General features: G+C 39.0%; 1 protein-coding gene across 4 annotated transcripts; it reads left to right on the forward strand.

Moving 5' to 3' along the window:
- The first annotated feature begins 37 nt into the window (after window positions 1-37).
- Window positions 38-18007, forward strand: shc3 (SHC (Src homology 2 domain containing) transforming protein 3). 4 transcript variants are annotated; one of them, XM_086097051.1, is made up of 14 exons: window positions 38-72; window positions 1152-1339; window positions 2309-3349; window positions 6165-6235; window positions 7012-7075; window positions 8042-8161; window positions 9463-9516; window positions 9590-9641; window positions 10436-10565; window positions 10970-11123; window positions 11207-11300; window positions 11536-11721; window positions 13614-13921; window positions 14084-18007. In XM_086097051.1, exons 3-14 carry the CDS (start codon window positions 2789-2791, stop codon window positions 14210-14212), a joined length of 1923 nt encoding a protein of 640 aa, XP_085953177.1. In that variant the 5' UTR covers window positions 38-72; window positions 1152-1339; window positions 2309-2788; the 3' UTR covers window positions 14213-18007. The 4 variants fall into 4 exon arrangements, with proteins under 4 accessions (XP_085953177.1, XP_085953178.1, XP_085953179.1 ...); XM_086097052.1 differs by having other exon boundaries at window positions 2596-3349; XM_086097053.1 differs by having other exon boundaries at window positions 1152-1335; window positions 2596-3349.
- Window positions 18008-18106: the final 99 nt, after the last annotated feature.

Below are 18106 nucleotides of genomic sequence, written 5' to 3' on the forward strand. Positions count from 1 at the left end.
ACTTATGATTGGATAATTGATGTCACATGACCAGGAGAGTTTCCCCACCATGGCTGCTTCGTGACAAAACAGGTGAGAACAGCACCGCTAATCTTTTTTGTTTGTTTCAAAAGATCTTTAGCTAAACTTGATTTGGTTATAATGTCACAAAGAAGATATGTGTCAAATAATTGTATTGTACAAGAACATCATATGTATATTTCAAGCGTACTTTTTAAAATGGTGGTATATATATTTTTCAAAAGTAAAGTCATGATAAATGTGGCAAAGGTTGTTATAAGGTTAAAAAAAAGAGAGGGGGGGGGGGGGTGGTTAAGGACGCTTTCAGAAATGCCTGGATAGATGTTCGGAATTGTCCATGAGTATGTTCCGCCATTAAAGATTAAAGTACATGCATTATAGCACACAACCAAGACTCTCTGTACAGTATTTTACGCTGTTTAGGCTTATTTTAGTTTGCTCAAAACATTCCACTAGAGCAGGCAGTCAGGAGTCACCAACCTTTTTGACACTGAATACGTTTACCTGCAGTGACATAGCAGTCAATAACTCTTTCAAAACCCAAACATTGGCAATATTCAGATTTTGAAAGGCCATGTAAAAATGTGTAAAAATCTGGGGGGCACAGGGACGCACTGTCCTTTTACTCCCTTTCAACCATTCCTTCCTTTCCCTTTTTGATCACCACAATAACATATTTTTGGAAGTACAAGAACAATACAAGCTCCTCTGAGATTCAAACCCAGAACCTCTTGTCTGTAAGTCAGACGTGCTCCCCGCTCGGGCTACTGTCTGATTATCAATACAAACCAATTCCAAAGCACATTAAGAAGTGCTATGAAGATAAAAATGGTCAATTCTAATTGAAAATCCACAACAGTGAACGCGTGCTCTTATGTTCCCGCACACACTGTAGATTAGAATTGTGTAAAATTAATTGTTCTCTCGAATGTTGAATTGAAAACGGTGAGCTAATAATAATGGTTAAAGGAAAGATCAATGTGGAAGGGAGAAGGGGATGCAGTTTTACCATTGCTGTAGCATGGATGTTTTCTTTATTTTTATGATGCAAACATCTCCGATGAAGATGTGTAATGTGATGTTTGTGTTTCTTGAGTTAATACTTGTTTTTTGTGTTTTTTTTCTTAAAGACTGAACAATGACCGTTTCACCTGCGCTGCCTGGGAATGGTTTCTCCCACTATCCTGCAAGCCTTCCCTGAATGAGTCATCCAGCCGACCGCTCATTGGACGGGAGCACATCGTCCCGAGGGATTGCCTTGCAGTAGCAGCAGCAGCAGCACAGCGGAGCGGCCTTGCTTCCATTCACAGAAATGTTGGTATGCCAACCTGCTCTTTCATTCACAGCCAGGACTATAAACATTGCCTTTTGTCCCTCTTTCTTTTTCCGCTATTTAAATTAGGCATTTTTTTTTTGGCTTGGTTTCTGAGGGCTGAAGGCATTTTTTCCTACCGTCTTCTATATTTGCTATGTTAGGGAGGGAGACTGCAGTGCGAAATGCAGCAGAGTGAGCGAGAGCGGAAGCTGCTCATGAATGAGTGTCGCTCGCTCCCGTTCTAGAAGGCGAGAGGACATTTTTGACATGAATGGTCTGTGTTTGTGTGCGTGAGTGCGTGCGGGGCTGCGCGCTTTCTTGCCCGCTGCCACGGCGACCACGGATGTTTCATCATCATCATCATCATCAGCAGCAGTAGCAGCAGCACCGCTCTTAAGGAGACTCTCCTTTGCGCTTTTTCCTCTTCATTGACTCATCCTCGCCTGAGGAAGATGACGTCCATAGCGGGTTTATTTGGGTTGGATCATCCTCATCGCTGTCGTTGCCTTGTTTAAGCTCCTCGTGTTCAACTTCATATTTATGATTATGATGGGGATTTGATTTTGGTGATGGATTTTCTTAAGTGTATTGAAATGGCTGACAGATATAGTTTAGTCGAATTATGTTCTATTAACTGCATTTTACGCCCTCGGAAGTGAGTGTTTTAAATTGCTATAAAGCAGATCGTTTAACCGCACCTTTCACCTCAGAAGAATGACTTGTAAAAAATATATATAATTTTTTTTGATGAATTGAAACCATTACTAATAGATAATCAAGCTACCTCACATTACTCAATTGAAAATATATTTTTTACAATGAAATAAATAGAAAATACTGCAACTATATTTAGATAAATGGTATAAACTCATTTACATTAAACAGTTGGAGGATTTTACGAACCGATTGTTGCCAGAGTGCTGTAAGTGGGAGTTTTTTTCCTCTCTCCCCTCTGTGCTGCCCTCCCAATAGGAAGTGATTTGCAGTGTTCAGCAAGCCTTTTGTTGAGAAGGTTTTCTCACATCAGTGAGTCATGCTCCAGCTCTGAGCCGGCAGGAAGGCAGCAGCCAGTTCGATTCCGTCGCCATCATCTTCCACGCAGTTTGTGGATTTTTCCGTTGGTTTTGGGGAGGCTAGAAATCACCATCATGGTTGTTGCTGTAAGCAGCAGCTGAAGCATCACCACTGGAAACCACCACGACGACCTCTCCATCCTCCTCTGCCTCCTACATGGATTTCCGCTGTGTTTTTCTCTCCAGACTGGATTGAAGCGCCGGATTTTACCAATCAGGAATCGAGAAAGGTGGCCTGCGATTGCTGCGAAACGTTTACCACCGCCACCACCGTCTCCACGTCTGCTGCTGCCATGTTACAGGAGTGGGTAATCATCGCGGCAAGGAGGCGGGCGGTGCGTGTCGCTTGAGGCGCCGTGAAAGAGCAGAGGCGAAGGGTATGCTTCACCGCACCAAATACAACCGCTTCAGGAATGAGTCGGTGACGTCCGTCGATGACATCGTCCACGGCCTGTCCATGAACCCCAAGGTGTCGGCCAGCCCCGAGACGCCTTACGCGCCCCCGGCCGACGTCCAGTCCTTACCCGCCCCCAACGCTCCCGGCGCCCCCGCTGCCTCTGCCGGCCACGACCACTCGGACGATGGCGGTACGCCCCTGTGCGCCCTTATCAACAAGGTGTCCAACCTGAAGTTCAGCAACTCGGGCAGCTTGCTCGGCATCAAGGGTCTGCCCTCGGCGGTCAAGGACCTGGCGGTGGCCAAGCTGCAGGGCGGCGGCGGTTCGGGTTCGGGCCCCGGAGTGACGACAGCAGGGGCGGCAGCCTGCCTGTCAACGCCGGAGCCAGCCGCCGGCATGAGCAAGAAGAACAGGCTGGATGAGCTTCCACCCGGCGGCGAGGACTGGAACCCTGGCTGTGGCGGCCCAATGGGCAAACTTTTCAGAGGGTGGCTGCACTCTAGTGAGAAGATCTCTGGGCCAGGAGTGACGTACATCGTTAAGGTATGTGGTGAATGTTGGTCACCAAACATCCATGCATCCATTTTTTTTCTTTTTACATGCACATTCATGTTTGGCTGTTTACTACACCCTTTACGTGTCGTTAATCAATCGCAAGGCACTCGCAGACATACAACCAACATCCATCCATGAACTCACCCACAATCCTGTTAAATTGCTGACAAAATGCAGACGACACCCTGGATTGGTTGCCAGACATGTCATATCAAGGACAATGTACTGGTCGCCAGTAGGAGTTGGAATGGCACAATAAAACAATATTTAATATTTATTCTAACAATACCAGTATCACCATACAGTGATATTGTGGGTGGGGGGGGGGGGGGGGTGTACATGATACAGTAATTCACAGAATCTATGTAATTTTTGCTTTTTGTGAAAATATGGATGTCATAAATAATTGATATTTTGGGAGAGTGGGGAGAAAGATTTAACAGTTATTTGATATATATGGTATTGAAAGAAAAATTTCATGATACTGATGGCTCTTTTGTGAATTGTGGCCATTGATTGGACGACGGGGACTGATACCAGTATCGGCCACCATCTTGTAGCCAGGAACTAGAAATGAGAAGAATAGAAAATTGCCATTAATACCATGCAATTTTAAGGTAAAATGCAATATTGGGATATATAGGTTGCTCTTTATGTATCAAAAGTACTAGTGTAAGGATAGACCGCAGATTATCGGTGCCAATACTCAGCATTGGCCTTTTTCAAAAATCTATTTAAAACTGTGTTAACATCAAGCAACTATTTATTTAAATTTCAGTTAACTTTATAAGAGGTGCCTCTAATTCTGGGACCTCTCTGCATATTCTTTTATTTTTTTTAAAAATTAAGATAAGTAAAAATTTATAACATCATAAAATGTAATTTAGAAATTTTGCCGCCAATATTTTCCCTTTAAGTCAAAAATGAATGTCCAAATATCAGTTATTAGCCTCCTTGTCTACTAATAACCGGTAATGGTATCGGCTCTGATAAAAAACAAAAAACAAAAACAAAAAAAACAAACAGAATTCTGACTCTATACTAGTGGTATTGGTATCGGTGACTACTCGAGTCGAGTACCTTCATATCGGGCTGAAAAAGTGGCGCCGAACATCCCCACCGGTACACCTGGTTGACTGTCATTATCAGCCACCATGTCAGGAAAGCCTCCTGTAGAAGGTCATCTGTGGGTGATATTTGCACTGTGTAGTGCTTTTGTAACCATGCCGACGACTTTATTCCCCCGTGGGTTGTGGCGGTAACAGCAGGGGTAAAAAAAAAAGAAAGAAAAAAAAGACAGCATCTTATGTCAACGCCAAGCATACATCATTCGAAAGAAGCACACGTTGGTGCCGAGCTGTGAATGTCATCATGCCGGCAATGAGTCACCGGCGGGACTGATGATGCCGATGTGTGAAATGAATAGAAAATGTGTGGTTTTTTTTATCCCCCCATTTTTTTTACACTGAAATGTTCCTTTCCTCTTGTTTTAATGTGCGTAAGGCAACATGAGAGAACAGTGACAAGTTGTCACAGAAAGTGTCTGTCTGCCGTGTCACATTAACCATATTAAGGCCAGACAGCGTCAATGAACGCGGCTACCATTTTGGGCTTTAGGTCCTGTGAGTTCAACGTCGCTTCAAATTAGCATCACATGGTCGCCCCCTCACCCATCATGTGCCATTAGTGTCAATAGACATTGATGTCATTCGCAACATGCACATCAATGAATCCCTTTATGGCAGGCTTTCACAGCTCAGGACCGCTAAACAAGACGCAAAGGTTGAAAAATACCTCACCTTGAGCCATAACATTGACACAAAACACTTGGATTTATTGTAAATGCATTTGTACAAATAAAGGCCTCCAGTAGCCCCTGGTGCAGTGACAAAAACTAAACATAAAAAACAAACAAACTAGCAAACCTGCTCTAAAAACGAATGAAAACTAACTGAATTCAAAAAAACTAATTGACTAACGTCATCTGACCATCTTCTGGCAATCCGGCCGCCACTTTTTAAATGATCTTGTATCCTGAGCTTTTAGCGGCGATAACGGCCAACTTGAGCAGCGAGGGGCGGAGGAAATGTTTTTGTTTACAGACCCGACGATGAATGCAACGCTTATCATCAGCACAAAGTGTTCCCGGTCTGTGCTCTGTGTGAGTAGGTGGCTGCTAATGAAGAGGATTACAGGAGGATCTCATGAGGCGTACTAAGACTGCAGAATTCAATATACTGTAGACGCTGTTTTACGTAACTCTCCGTAGTTGATCACTAAGACAGTGATAAAGTCGTAATTACAGCAAAAATTAGTATGGAAAATACTTCGAGGCCACCGATTATAAAACAAAGTAAGAGACAACTTTCTTTACTGTGGAAACTAGTTCCCTTTACATAGTTGGCAACTTTGAAATTTTGCATGTCAGGTCTGTGTTAATAAATATGAGTCTTTTTATTTATTGATATTTAAATGTATATATTTATTTATTTCCACATTTATTTTGATATGTATTTTTATTTTTTCAGTCATTTTTATTTTTCATTTATTTTTACTTTATATATGTGTATCCGTTTATATATATTTTTTTATTACATTTTTGAAATATATTTTTATATCTGTTTTTATTTTCATATTTATTTATGTATTTTTTTTAATTTTGGCATTTTTTTGTCCTCCACTTGTTAAAACAACCTCTAAATAGTGCAAAAATAAATAACCAAAGAAAAAACATACCACTTTAATATTCTCACTAACTGAATTTGATGTAGTCTTGTAACGACTTTCTGTTCCTTCTTTCCAGTATCTGGGTTGCATTGAAGTGCTGCGATCAATGAGATCTTTAGATTTCACCACACGGTCTCAAATAACAAGGTAAGTCCATATTTAATTTTTATGACAACCTTAACCTGTAATTGTACCGTACTGTACATTATGAGGCGTCAACAATAGCCATTACCCGGCTCTCCGCACCAGCATGTCTACAGCAGTCTAGTTGCAATTAGAACCTTTTCAAGTCCTGTTTTGTTTTCACACAGTGTTGTGCGCGCCTCTATTTATATCTGTGCAACTATTGAACGACAAGTTGATGATTCACTTTGTGTCGTGTCCACTTTTCTGCTTCACTTGCATTGATGTCAGCTGGCAAGGCCGCACACTTGTCGCGTCCCTCATTTCTAGAACGTTGCATCCAGTGCTTGCAAATACTCTCTGTCCCTAAACGAACAACACTTTTTTCTTCTTTACTATTATTATTATTAATAAGCCTCATTTCAAGGTATCGGTACTCGTGACGGTGGCCGATACCGTTATTGGCTGCCCTCTTGTGGCCGTTTTTTACGGTCAGGCACTAGGAATAAGAAATGTGAGGAATAGTAAATTGCTATTAAGTGTATGCAATTAAAAAAAAAAAAGCTCTATTGGGATATATAGGCCCTTCTTTAAAAGTATCTGTCAGTTTTGGGGGGAGAAATTTTTAGGTATCAAAAGTTTTACTAGTGGTATTAGCTCCTTTGTATCAGTATCGAGGACTGAGTACTCGTACTGGTAGGCTATCAGTCTGAGAAAAGTAGTACTGAACATCCGTCATAATTGTCAATATTATTACATAATATTCATATATTGATACAATTGTCTCTCTATCCCTCCAGGGAAGCCATTAGCTTGGTTTGTGAGGCTGTTCCAGGCACCAAAGGAGCTCTGCGGAAGCGAAAGGTACGTAGGAGTGCAGAATGACTCCGAGGGTGGGGTCAGCAGCAAGGAGGGGGCTGGAGGCAGGTTCGAGGAAAGGGATGAGGAACACAATAGAGGGCAAGAAGGGAGACTGTAGAAGGCAAGAAGAGCAGATGGGAAGGAGTGAAGTAAATCCTGGAAGGTCAAGAACGGAAGTAGTGAGGAAGGCAAAAAGCTGTGGAAAAAGGAGGCAGTGAGTCACGTAGTCGCGTATGCATATGAATTTTGTCGGGGAAAAAAAAACATCATTAGATATTCATTTAGAGTCTATTTATAGCATCATGGCCCCTGCCCGTCGCCTTCCTCTCATCCTTCCTGTCCGGAGAACACGTCCTGATAAATGAGAGCAGAAAAATGATGAGACACGCAGCACTGTGTGTCCGTCTGTGCGTGCGTGAGTGTGTGCGCGCACGTGAGCGCAGGGGCATGGCATGCTGCATCCCACACTGTATTTAATTGCACACGATTGCTGAATGACTCACATAGCAAACGCTATCTGCACTCGTTGTGAAACGAAGCATCAATCTGCACTCTGTAGTGTTCGTTCAAATTTTTGTGGAGAAAAAAAATAAATAAAAAAACAATACCCGTTGCTCTATTTAATGTTATTTCACATTAGTTCACATTATTTGGCTGTGGACGAAAATTATTATTTTTTAAAATCCATGACGACGTCATCTGTCGGAACTCTCTAGATCACTTTTGGCAAATTGTAGCTAGCCTTCTATTCATCAATAACTTCAGTCAACCGTTATCAGCCATGTTTGTCCGCTTTTGAACCTGCTCTAATGCAACGATTCCCAAACAGTGTTTTCAGATTTTGTGATATTTTTCAAGGTTTTTTTCTAATGTAAATTGTTTGCCATGTCCCAAAAAAAGGGTTGGAAACACTATTCTAAGGGGAATTAACATGCTATGTTTTCTAATCGTGTTCTTATTGTGTGTCAGCCACCATCCAAAGCCCTGTCCAGCATCCTGGGGAAGAGCAATCTGCAGTTTTCCGGCATGTCTATCAACTTGAACATCTCCACCAGCAGCCTCAACCTCATGACGCCGGACTGCAAACAAGTAAGCCGGGAAACCCACCGCCTGCATGAGATTGCATATTCATGCCACTGTAATTGGCAACGTGGCAAGATTTCTCAAAAGGGACAATCTCTCAAAATGCTGAGTGTGGAATGGCTACTTATAAGATTTTTGAAAATCGCATGATGGGTTCCAGACAACTGACTTTTTGCGGAATGGTTTTATGCAATTGTTGCCTTTAAAGAATCTGCCCCCCCCCCAATACAATAAAATTAAACTCCTTCATGCTGCTAAAATCCTCCCTAAGGATTTTTGAAGCGCTCATTGCATGAATTCCACAAAGATGGTGGCCACTTTAACGCTACTTTTATTTCTGAGCGTGTCGAGTCACATAGTTGACATTTGACCACTGCTTGTCTTTCATTGGTTTGATCCAGTTCATACTTTTTTGTAGTATAAAGGACTAAAGATAAAATAAGATGATACTTTATTGAGCCCCAGTGGGGAAATTCAAGGGTTAAGGCAGCACAGGGTAAAACGGCATACAAATAGAGATGGCCAGAAAACAAAATAAATAGCATTTGTTTTATTTACAATTACTTTTTTTGTGTGAAATGACAAAAATGAACATGTGCCAAATTTACCTCAATCGATTAGCGCAGGTCATGGCCATGTTGCACTTGACAAGAGTCACCTTCCTTCCGAAATGCAAGTACAGCATTTCCTTCTTTTCCTGGTCAGTGCGGCTTGTTTTGCACAGTTGCTTCCACCTACAATAATTTACAAGTACATGGGGAAAAATAGAAAAACTGAAATTGTATTAAAAGCTTTAGCTAAGATGCTAAAATGGTGCAGTATAGTCTTATTACATGGCTTCATCCGATTGAAAATGGCTGTCCTGTAGGTGAAAGTAATGCGTCTTGATAAGTGGGTGACCTCACATGTTCCCAAATATGAGTGGTAAAATGCAAAATTGACACGCGCAGATTTAAAAAAACAAAAAACAAATCCTCAATCTGCACCAAAATGTATTTGGTGCTTGTCCCAGCTTAACTATAATTAAACAAGCAAAAGCATGCCTTGTCAAATCATCCTGATGACCATCAAAATGTCCATACAGTACGACTTTGTCTCCTTTTGAAAATAATAATCTGATTTGTTGAAAGCTAAAGTCTCATTCGTAACAAGATTAGAGAGCAGCTGTGTCCTCTCGAGACGTCTCAAACCAGTGTTAAAAAAATATATATATATAACTAGGCGTGTTATTCTTAGTTGAATCATAGTCACGCTGTTTACAAGCAGTAAGAACATTTCTTTCCCTGCTGTATTGTTTAATTGTGCAGATCATAGCCAATCATCACATGCAGTCCATCTCCTTCGCATCCGGCGGTGACCCTGTAAGTATCTCATACATTGACGTGCATCGTTTCTTATACTGCACTTCTTACAATGATTCTGTCCGTCTTTCAGGACACAACAGACTTTGTGGCGTATGTGGCAAAGGATCCTGTTAACAGAAGAGGTATAAATTAGGTCCTTCAACCATTGCATTATGCCCATTATTATAATTATTTTATAATGTAATAATTTCCTGAATATGTTATCAAATTGGCATTTAACTTGATCCAAAATGTAATAAAAACAAGTAATGTAATTTCACCAATAATCTAATAACCCATCCTGACTGAAATTTTATTTTATTTTGCAATGTGCAAGACATGACATATCAACACAAGTAAGCAATATGCTTTGTGAATGGGACGTTAAGAGGGGCAAATTGCGGGTGCAAATGCACAGCAATTAATGCGTTCTTAGTGGATTTGGTTCCGAACTCATTCACTGCCATTGTATTAGTTTAACATTTTTTCCACCTTTGTTAACAATAGCATGAAAACCTAGAATTATTTTTATTGTACATTCAGAACAGATAAGAAATTTGTGATTAATCGCGAGTTAACTAGAATCGCCTGACGCCCCGAATTATTCATAATCTTTTCTTTTTTTTTATTCATTCACTGCCATTGACGGCTATGAACGTCAAAAATTCATTTTAACTATTTATATTAGTTTAACATTTTTTCCCCACTTTTGTTAACAAGAGTATGAAAACCTATAATTTTTTTTATTGTACATTTGGAACAGATGTAACATTTGTTATTAATTGTGAGTTAACTAGTCATGCAATTAATTACAATTACAAAAATGTAATCGCCTCTTGCGTTTCATTTTTAATAATCTTTTTTTATTTTTATTTTTTTATTTAATGAATTTATGGCAGTAAATGATTTAATGTCCGATCCTGTTGTCGCTCTCTAGCGTGTCACATACTGGAGTGCTCGGACGGGCTGGCCCAGGACGTCATCAGCACCATCGGCCAGGCCTTCGACCTTCGCTTCCAGCAGTACATGCAGTGTCCTTCCAGCAAGCCTTCCTCCACACATGACAGGTGAGTCCTTTTGTGTTTACACTGCAGGTCATTGCGATTTTTGTTTTTGCCCGTCTGTCATGTGTATTACATTTTTTTTCCCCCCATGCAACGTGAACAGTACAATTCCGATATTTCTCAAATCAGAGCGGGGTGTCTTTCATATGTGGATTTAAATCGGATTTGTATCTGATGCATCTGCAGTATAAACGCTACACATCTTAAAAGGTAAATATGTGATTTGTGCAGGTGGAGCCTACTCCTTTGTGGTAATAGTACCAATAGTACCAACACAGCTCATTTGTCAAAATATCGGCTTTAACAAAAAATTTGGCATCAAGCGCGTATTTGTGTGTATTCTGCTTTAAGAGATGCAGTTCAATTAAATACAGCACGGATTGATCCAGGTGTGCACTTGCGTGCAGGGTGTTCAACGTGGAGGAGTTGCCGTGGACGGAGGAGGAGGAAGAGTCCGCGGAGCATCCGTACTACAACAACATCCCCGGGAAGATGCCGCCCCCTGGAGGCTTCATCGACGCGCGGCTGACCAATCAGAATGCGCCCTCAGACGGAAGCCAGGTGTGTCATTTAGTAGCACCAACTCCAATTGCTGATAATCAGGTACAGGCATACTAGAATGCAGATTGTCTGTTTGCCTTTAGGCGGGATCGAACTCTGTGGATCAGAACTACTACCAAGGGCGGCATTGTGGAGAAAACTGGCCAGAGGAGAGGAAGTCTATCTTGATAGAACAAGGTAGAAACATTTTAAAACATCTTTTTTTCTGCTTATTTTTACTCAGTTGACATGTTATGAAACAAAACTGTCCAGGACAATTGCGCTTGTATTTTCTCCACTTTTTTTTATTCTGAAATATTGGATGTTAATGTAAATCTTGGAGATAATGGCAGAGCAATGCCATCGTGATTCCTTGTCGTCGTCTCAGGCATGCATTTCGTTTTTTACCATTGCTATGACTGCTCCTCTCCAGGGTCCTTGGATATAAGCAACGAAAGCAAAGGTCCGATGACAAAGGCGGGAGAGATGCCCACTTACATGAACACCCAGCAGATCGACGAGCAGGTCCTGGCGGCGCTGCAGGCCGAGGCGGAGCACGTGACCAAGGGCATGGCGGCCACGGCGAGGGAGAACCCTTCGACGGATCTCTTTGACATGAGTAAGTCGTTCATGGTGTTGTTTAAAGGGCACACGTTTAGCATTTTTTCCCTCTGTACTTGTGTATAATAGCCGATTTGCTGGTGTCGTCTTATCTGAGTAAATAATATGAATGAATAAAGATTCAAAAGATACCAATGAAGTTAATAGGGCTTGGTATTGATTCTAATTTCTTCAATCAATTAGATTTTGCACTGCAAAATCTGAAATCTTAAGTAAGATATAATTTCTTAAATTTAACCTAAATTTGATTAATTTGCTTTGAAAAGTTTTTTTTTTTATTATTACTTAAAATTAAATTGTCAGACAAGATCATTGTGTTTATTTTAAGATAATTATTACTTAATTATTTTTATTTGATCAAGCAGTGTTGGCATTGAGTGTTAACAGCCAGTTTTAAGTACTGTGAGGCTTCAAACAAGCATTCCCCACATTTTAAGATGGCAACTAACCAACATTAAAGGCCCTGAACTTGGGTTTCATAAATTGAATTATCTTATTTTAAGATTTTGCATAATCTATAGTAATATATATATATATATATATATATATATATATATATATATATATATATATATATATATATATAAAGCTATAAAAAAAGATACTTTTGTATTTTAGGAAAATAGTTCTATTTATTACAGCATTACTTGTTTTTAGTCCAAAAAAAAAACTATTTTCAAGACCGCTGTGGGCCTAGTATTATTATTTTTTTCTCAAAATCTTACAGGTACATTTAAATAACATTTTCTTCTTCTGTAAGCAGATAATTTTGCTTATTTGAAGTAATAATTTTCCTATTTTACTATATTTTTATTTATTTTTTATTTTTTTGCAGAGTGATTCACAAGAGTTCAGTTTAATTCAATTTCGATTGTTTACGGTTCGATTCACTTCAATCCGCTATTGATTAATTATGAAATATCAATAATTTTTTAATATAAAGGACATGATTAAAAACTCCACAAACATTAAATTCCAAATTTAATTTTGCAGAAGCTGTAACTGATAAATGATTTAGTTTATTAATGAAAGTAACGTGTTATAACCACTTAAGTGTTACACAAACCTTGACATCAACAAAGATGAGATTAAACTATTTTCATCATACAGCTCTTTGGGTTTTCTTTATTTAAGACAAAAAAGGTCGTCTTATCAGACACGTCACAACTGTCAGTTTGACAGCTTGTGAGGAAGACGGCAGTCGACGCCGAAACTAGTAAAGGTAAATGAAAACCTTTTTGTCTTAAAAAGAAAAAACTAAGGACTGTATAGATTTGAAGACAAGAACTTTTTAAACCATTTTCCTCATTTTAATATAATAATTAAAATTATTCTAAAATGGTCTTAAAGTGCAATAAATAAAATATATATATATGTGAACAGTTAATTTCAATAAAACAGTAAGATACAAAAAAATGGCCCTTAAAATTTTATTTTCTTATGAATTTATGGGAAAAAGAGATTAAAATAATCAATTATTTAAATCATTTTTTTCATGGTTTTATGAATAAATGTCGGGCTCGAAAAGGAAAATCGATTCTATCAATTATTCGATTAATTTTATTGTTGTTTTTTAACCCCAGCCCTAAAAGTAAATACGTTTAAATCCCTTTTTAACTACTGGTTAAGTAAATATAACTGACTGATTTGTTTGTGTTTGTGAATCAAAGTTCCACTCTACATTAATTGCATTAATCCCCCCACTTCTTACCTTGACCGACTAACTGAAGCTTGTATGTACCTCAAATTTTGGCTGGCAATACAGAGCAAAAAAAATAAAAATAAAATTACAATCTATTGCAATTATTGTATGTCTATTTTCCTTCAAATGCACTCTTTTACAAATTGTTATAAAAATATAATAAGTGTCCTTGAATGAATATCGAGCAGAACCCTTCGAGGATGCCATCCAGTCGCAGCCGCAAGCGCCCTCGCACGTATCCGCCCTGCACAAGGCGACGTCGGTGGACAACTCCAGCCCGCTGCTGGCGCGCTCCATCGCCTTCCGGGCGCAGGAGGAGCTTGAGGGCCAGGCGTGGTACCGCGGCAAGATGAGCCGGCGGGACGCCGAAAAGCTGCTGCACGATGACGGCGACTTCCTGGTGCGCAAGAGCGCCACCAACCCGGGCTCGTACGTGCTGACCGGCATGCACAACGGGATCGCCAAGCACCTCTTGCTGGTGGACCCTGAAGGCACGGTGAGGATCACAACAAACGCACACAACACAACAGCAATGCAAATACTATAATAAAAAAAAACAAATAATAATAAGAAATAAGACATATTGTCAGACGTGCTAACCATTCGCTACCGTGCTGCCTTCCGCCAAAACTTAATCTCATTCTTTCTTTTTTTAAAGGTTCGGACGAAAGATCACGTGTTCGACAGCATTAGCCACCTGATTGGCCATCACCGTGACAACAACCTGCCAATCGTGTCTGCGGGAAGTGAACTATGTCTGCTGCAGCCGGTCGTATGGAAGCAGTGACCCTGCACTCGCCACGTGGAAACGGGAAGCTCCGAACTGTCTTTCCTGTCGTCTCAGAAACTTCAAGCGTGAGGGAAGATGCTTAAAAAAAAAGGCTATAGCGCTCGGGTGACGCTGGGGGAAAAAAAGAATATTTATTATAGAACTGTTATTTTATCGTGACGACTGAAATGCTATATTTTTGCGAAGACACAGTATAGGACACCCATGATATATTGATTTGATGTTTCAAACGATACGATATAAAAATGTTCTTGTAGTTTAGACAAATCCAGGACCAGAATATTTTAGAGTACGAAAGCTACAAATGTTACTTTTTGTCTGCCAAGCACAACCACATTTCTACTGATAAACAAACAAAATGCCACAGCCCCAAACTCGAAAGCCGTTTGTCAAGGAGGAAAAATCCGCTTTGTCGTAGTCTGAATGCCAACACGCATCCCTAATAGTGTTCCCCGTGGTTTGAAAGATAAGTTCATAAATTGTTTTCTTGCGGGGCCACACTGAAAACACACCAAATATATTATTTAAAATGAGGAAAATGTTCTAATATTACCAGTCTTTATGAAGTCATGCCATTTTCAGAAAAAGGCTTAAAGTTTTGACGATAAAGAAAAGTTGCAGTGACAGGTTTCATCTCAAGGGGGCAGCCATTTTGACACTTGCTGTCGTCACATGACCAAAAACAGAGACCCTATCAAACCTACAATATTACAAACGTAAACGTTATACTCATGAAGTGAAGAATTTTTCTTTAATATTATGATATAGTCATAATACTACGACTTTATTTATGCGGGATGTAGCCCCCCCCCGGAAAAGGATGAAACTTTACTGATGATTTGTCGTTTTATTTTTATCGCCATGAAGTCACCAAATCACCGTAAGAGCTGAAACATAGCCCTTGCAAACAATCAAAACCATGTACATGTAGAAATGCATAAATGCTAATAAACAAATGATTATTATTATTATTATTATGCCCTTTGCCTCTTCGGAGGGGCTGCCAATTCAAAATAAGGACATTCCTCGACGCTGCTCAGCAAACATTTCTAGCGTCCTTACGCTATTAAAGCTACCTCAAGTACAAAAGGCACTTAAACGCAAGTGACTCTTCAAAATAAAAGCGTTAGCACAAAGCAGGAAGTGACTATTTACACTGTAAATTTCAAAATAAAATACAATCAATGTTCCGGTAAGAAGATGCAGTTATGGTTATTTACACGGGATGTATTTAAAATTAATCAGTGTAATATTCTCCTGTTTCTTTTTGGATTTTTCTGCTATGAAATTATTTTTTCCTTCATTAAAACTTAAAAGATAATTACTTTTTTAAATGACTTTATTGTTGTAAAATTAGAACTTTTATTCTCATTACAACTTATTTGTAAGGTAAATGTGTATTTGATTCAGCTTTTGTTACAATTCTCTCTTTTCATGTAAAATTAGGCCTTCAGACTTTTTTCTTATTTTGAAATGTTATGAGAGGAAAGTTGTAACGCGGGGAAACATTTGTAAAGCTGCAAATGTAGTTGTAATATTGTTTTCATATTAAGAATAAAAATGTTATTAGAATAAAGGCCAAATACTGCCAGAGTATAATCTTAATGATGAATATAAAGAGAAGTTATAGTAGTATAGTCCAAAAATGAACCCCAGCAACTCTAGTCAGCTTTACTTTCTTTATTTCTTTAATATTACAAGAATGTATAATCCTAATATTATAATAGTGTCATATAATGACGATTCTTGAAAAATTCAGACTTTTCTCCCCATAATATTAGAACTTTATTCTTATAATATTAATAAGCCTAGTAAAATTTAACTTCATTCTCATTTTAGGCTACAATGTTTTAGGTGAGGTCATTAGGCATTACCTAAACTTTTGACTAGCCACCTTTATAAAATATTTTACTCAGTTTTTCTTTCTTGGGAAATGATGACTACATAAAATCACACCAATTCTCACAATTTTTTAACTACTTGCAAGTCACTTCTAACCAAATTAATGTTTTTTTCCCCTTTAAAAAATATATTATTATTGTAATTTTTTAAAAACATTATTTCCACTTAATTTTCTCTCACACCTAATACTTCCGTTTCCTCACCGGGTCGCATGACTTCTTAACGTGATGTCGTCGATGCCCTTTCAACGTGTGTAAAACACTGTAAAATAATCCCGCTTTAATTTGCACGATTTGGATTCTTTTGTAGCTGTCAGTGATTTGTTCAGAGTGGCTTTGATCACATTGTTTTAAACACGACTAGGTTGTGTCTATTTTTAATGATGAATAGCACAATCACAACGTCATTTGCTTCCTCACCAAAGACAGAAGAAAAAGAAGCAGGCCCTCCTCTCTGTGTCTTTCGACTAGAATTTAGCCTCATTTCCTCGCAATAGTAGCAAAAACCTGATTTTTTTTTTTCTTTTCTCGGCCCATAAATGGCAAGTGAACGGGGTGCGTTCAAGTGCAGTCGAACCAAAATTAGCATGCGTTTTCAGTGGGTTTTGATGAGACCGATGCAATGTGATGCCTGTATTTTGCTGCAAGGGGAGAGTGTACGTTATACGTGTTTGTCACTTATTACATCCATTCAATAGAATTGGCTGGTGTTGGGGAAACCTGGAAACAGTCAAGTTTAGCATCGGAGTTTTAGGGGGAAATAATCGACGCGGGGCACTTTTTCTTCATTATCGGATGTATATTTTTTTCAATGTTAATTTGTAACTGGTATTTTTTTTAAATAATTATATATATATATTGAATGGAGCAGGGGGGGTAAATCAGGTTGGGTTGAATCAGAGGCACTTTAAATGGTGGCAAGTATGCGCTTATCTGATTGGTTAATTCTGAACACGGCCACGTTGCAGTTTCGGTGTTTAACTTCCCTTCTCAAAAAAAAGATATTAAAATAATCACGTCACATAGGTTATAGGTTGCATCAAGAGTGGAAACGTTTTCAAATGGTTGATCTTGGCATTTGAAGAGGGGTGTGTAGACTTTTTGTATCAACTTGTATACAGCATGTTTTTTCTCCTTTTCTCCCCCCCCCCCCCTCCCCTCACCCCTTTGCAGACTGGCCTGACGTTTTGTTTTGTAAAAGTGTCCAACTTTGAAACTTGCTTAGAATTCAGCAAAATGGATTCCAGTTTTTTTTTTCCCAGGTAATTTTGAATCAAATAATCCATGTTGCCATTTACCTGACATCATTTTGCAAGAGACAACCTAATCAAGTTTAAATAATGAAAATCACACCACTTCAAACACCTTAAAATGAACAGTGACGATATGAGGAGATTAAAAAAAGAAGTCAAAAATTAGAATCTACAACATGTTTGAATTCTTTAATCCCTAGACGAAACTCGAGGCAAATAGAACACATCTTTCTTTAGTTGATGAAAATGTGCCTTTTCTTTGTACAAACTACTGGATGTTTTGGATTTGTTTTCCCTTCAAAGTGCAATAGGTGATGTTCAATATGGAGCATGCCTGTTCTCCACTTGTGGAGCTCTCGTGTTTTGGCCCTGCTGCGTGTTGCTGCTTGACACCTCACTCCCTCTCTTATTATTGTTCTTATTATATACATGGAGTATAAATGTCATGTTTATTTTCCCCACATTTTACAACTAGAATTACACAAGAGGTCACTATTTTTTGGAACAGTAAATGGAGAAAGCGAGAGAAATGAGGACATGAAAACAAAAAGTCCAGATGTTTACAGATTAATCTTTTGGTTGTATGGTTTCACATTATTCTGTATGACTGTTGGCAATAAAACCGTGAATGTGTAGAACCTCTGCTTTCTAGTACAGTACATTTGTTTTTGAAAAAAAAAAAAAACTCAAACTAACCATTCAGATTGCTTTTGGTTTGAAAAGTATTATGATTAACA

This window comes from Leptonotus elevatus, chromosome 15, assembly GCF_054856555.1.
Source record: "Leptonotus elevatus isolate MCC_2025b chromosome 15, RoL_Lele_1.0, whole genome shotgun sequence".
Taxonomy (NCBI): domain Eukaryota; kingdom Metazoa; phylum Chordata; class Actinopteri; order Syngnathiformes; family Syngnathidae; genus Leptonotus; species Leptonotus elevatus.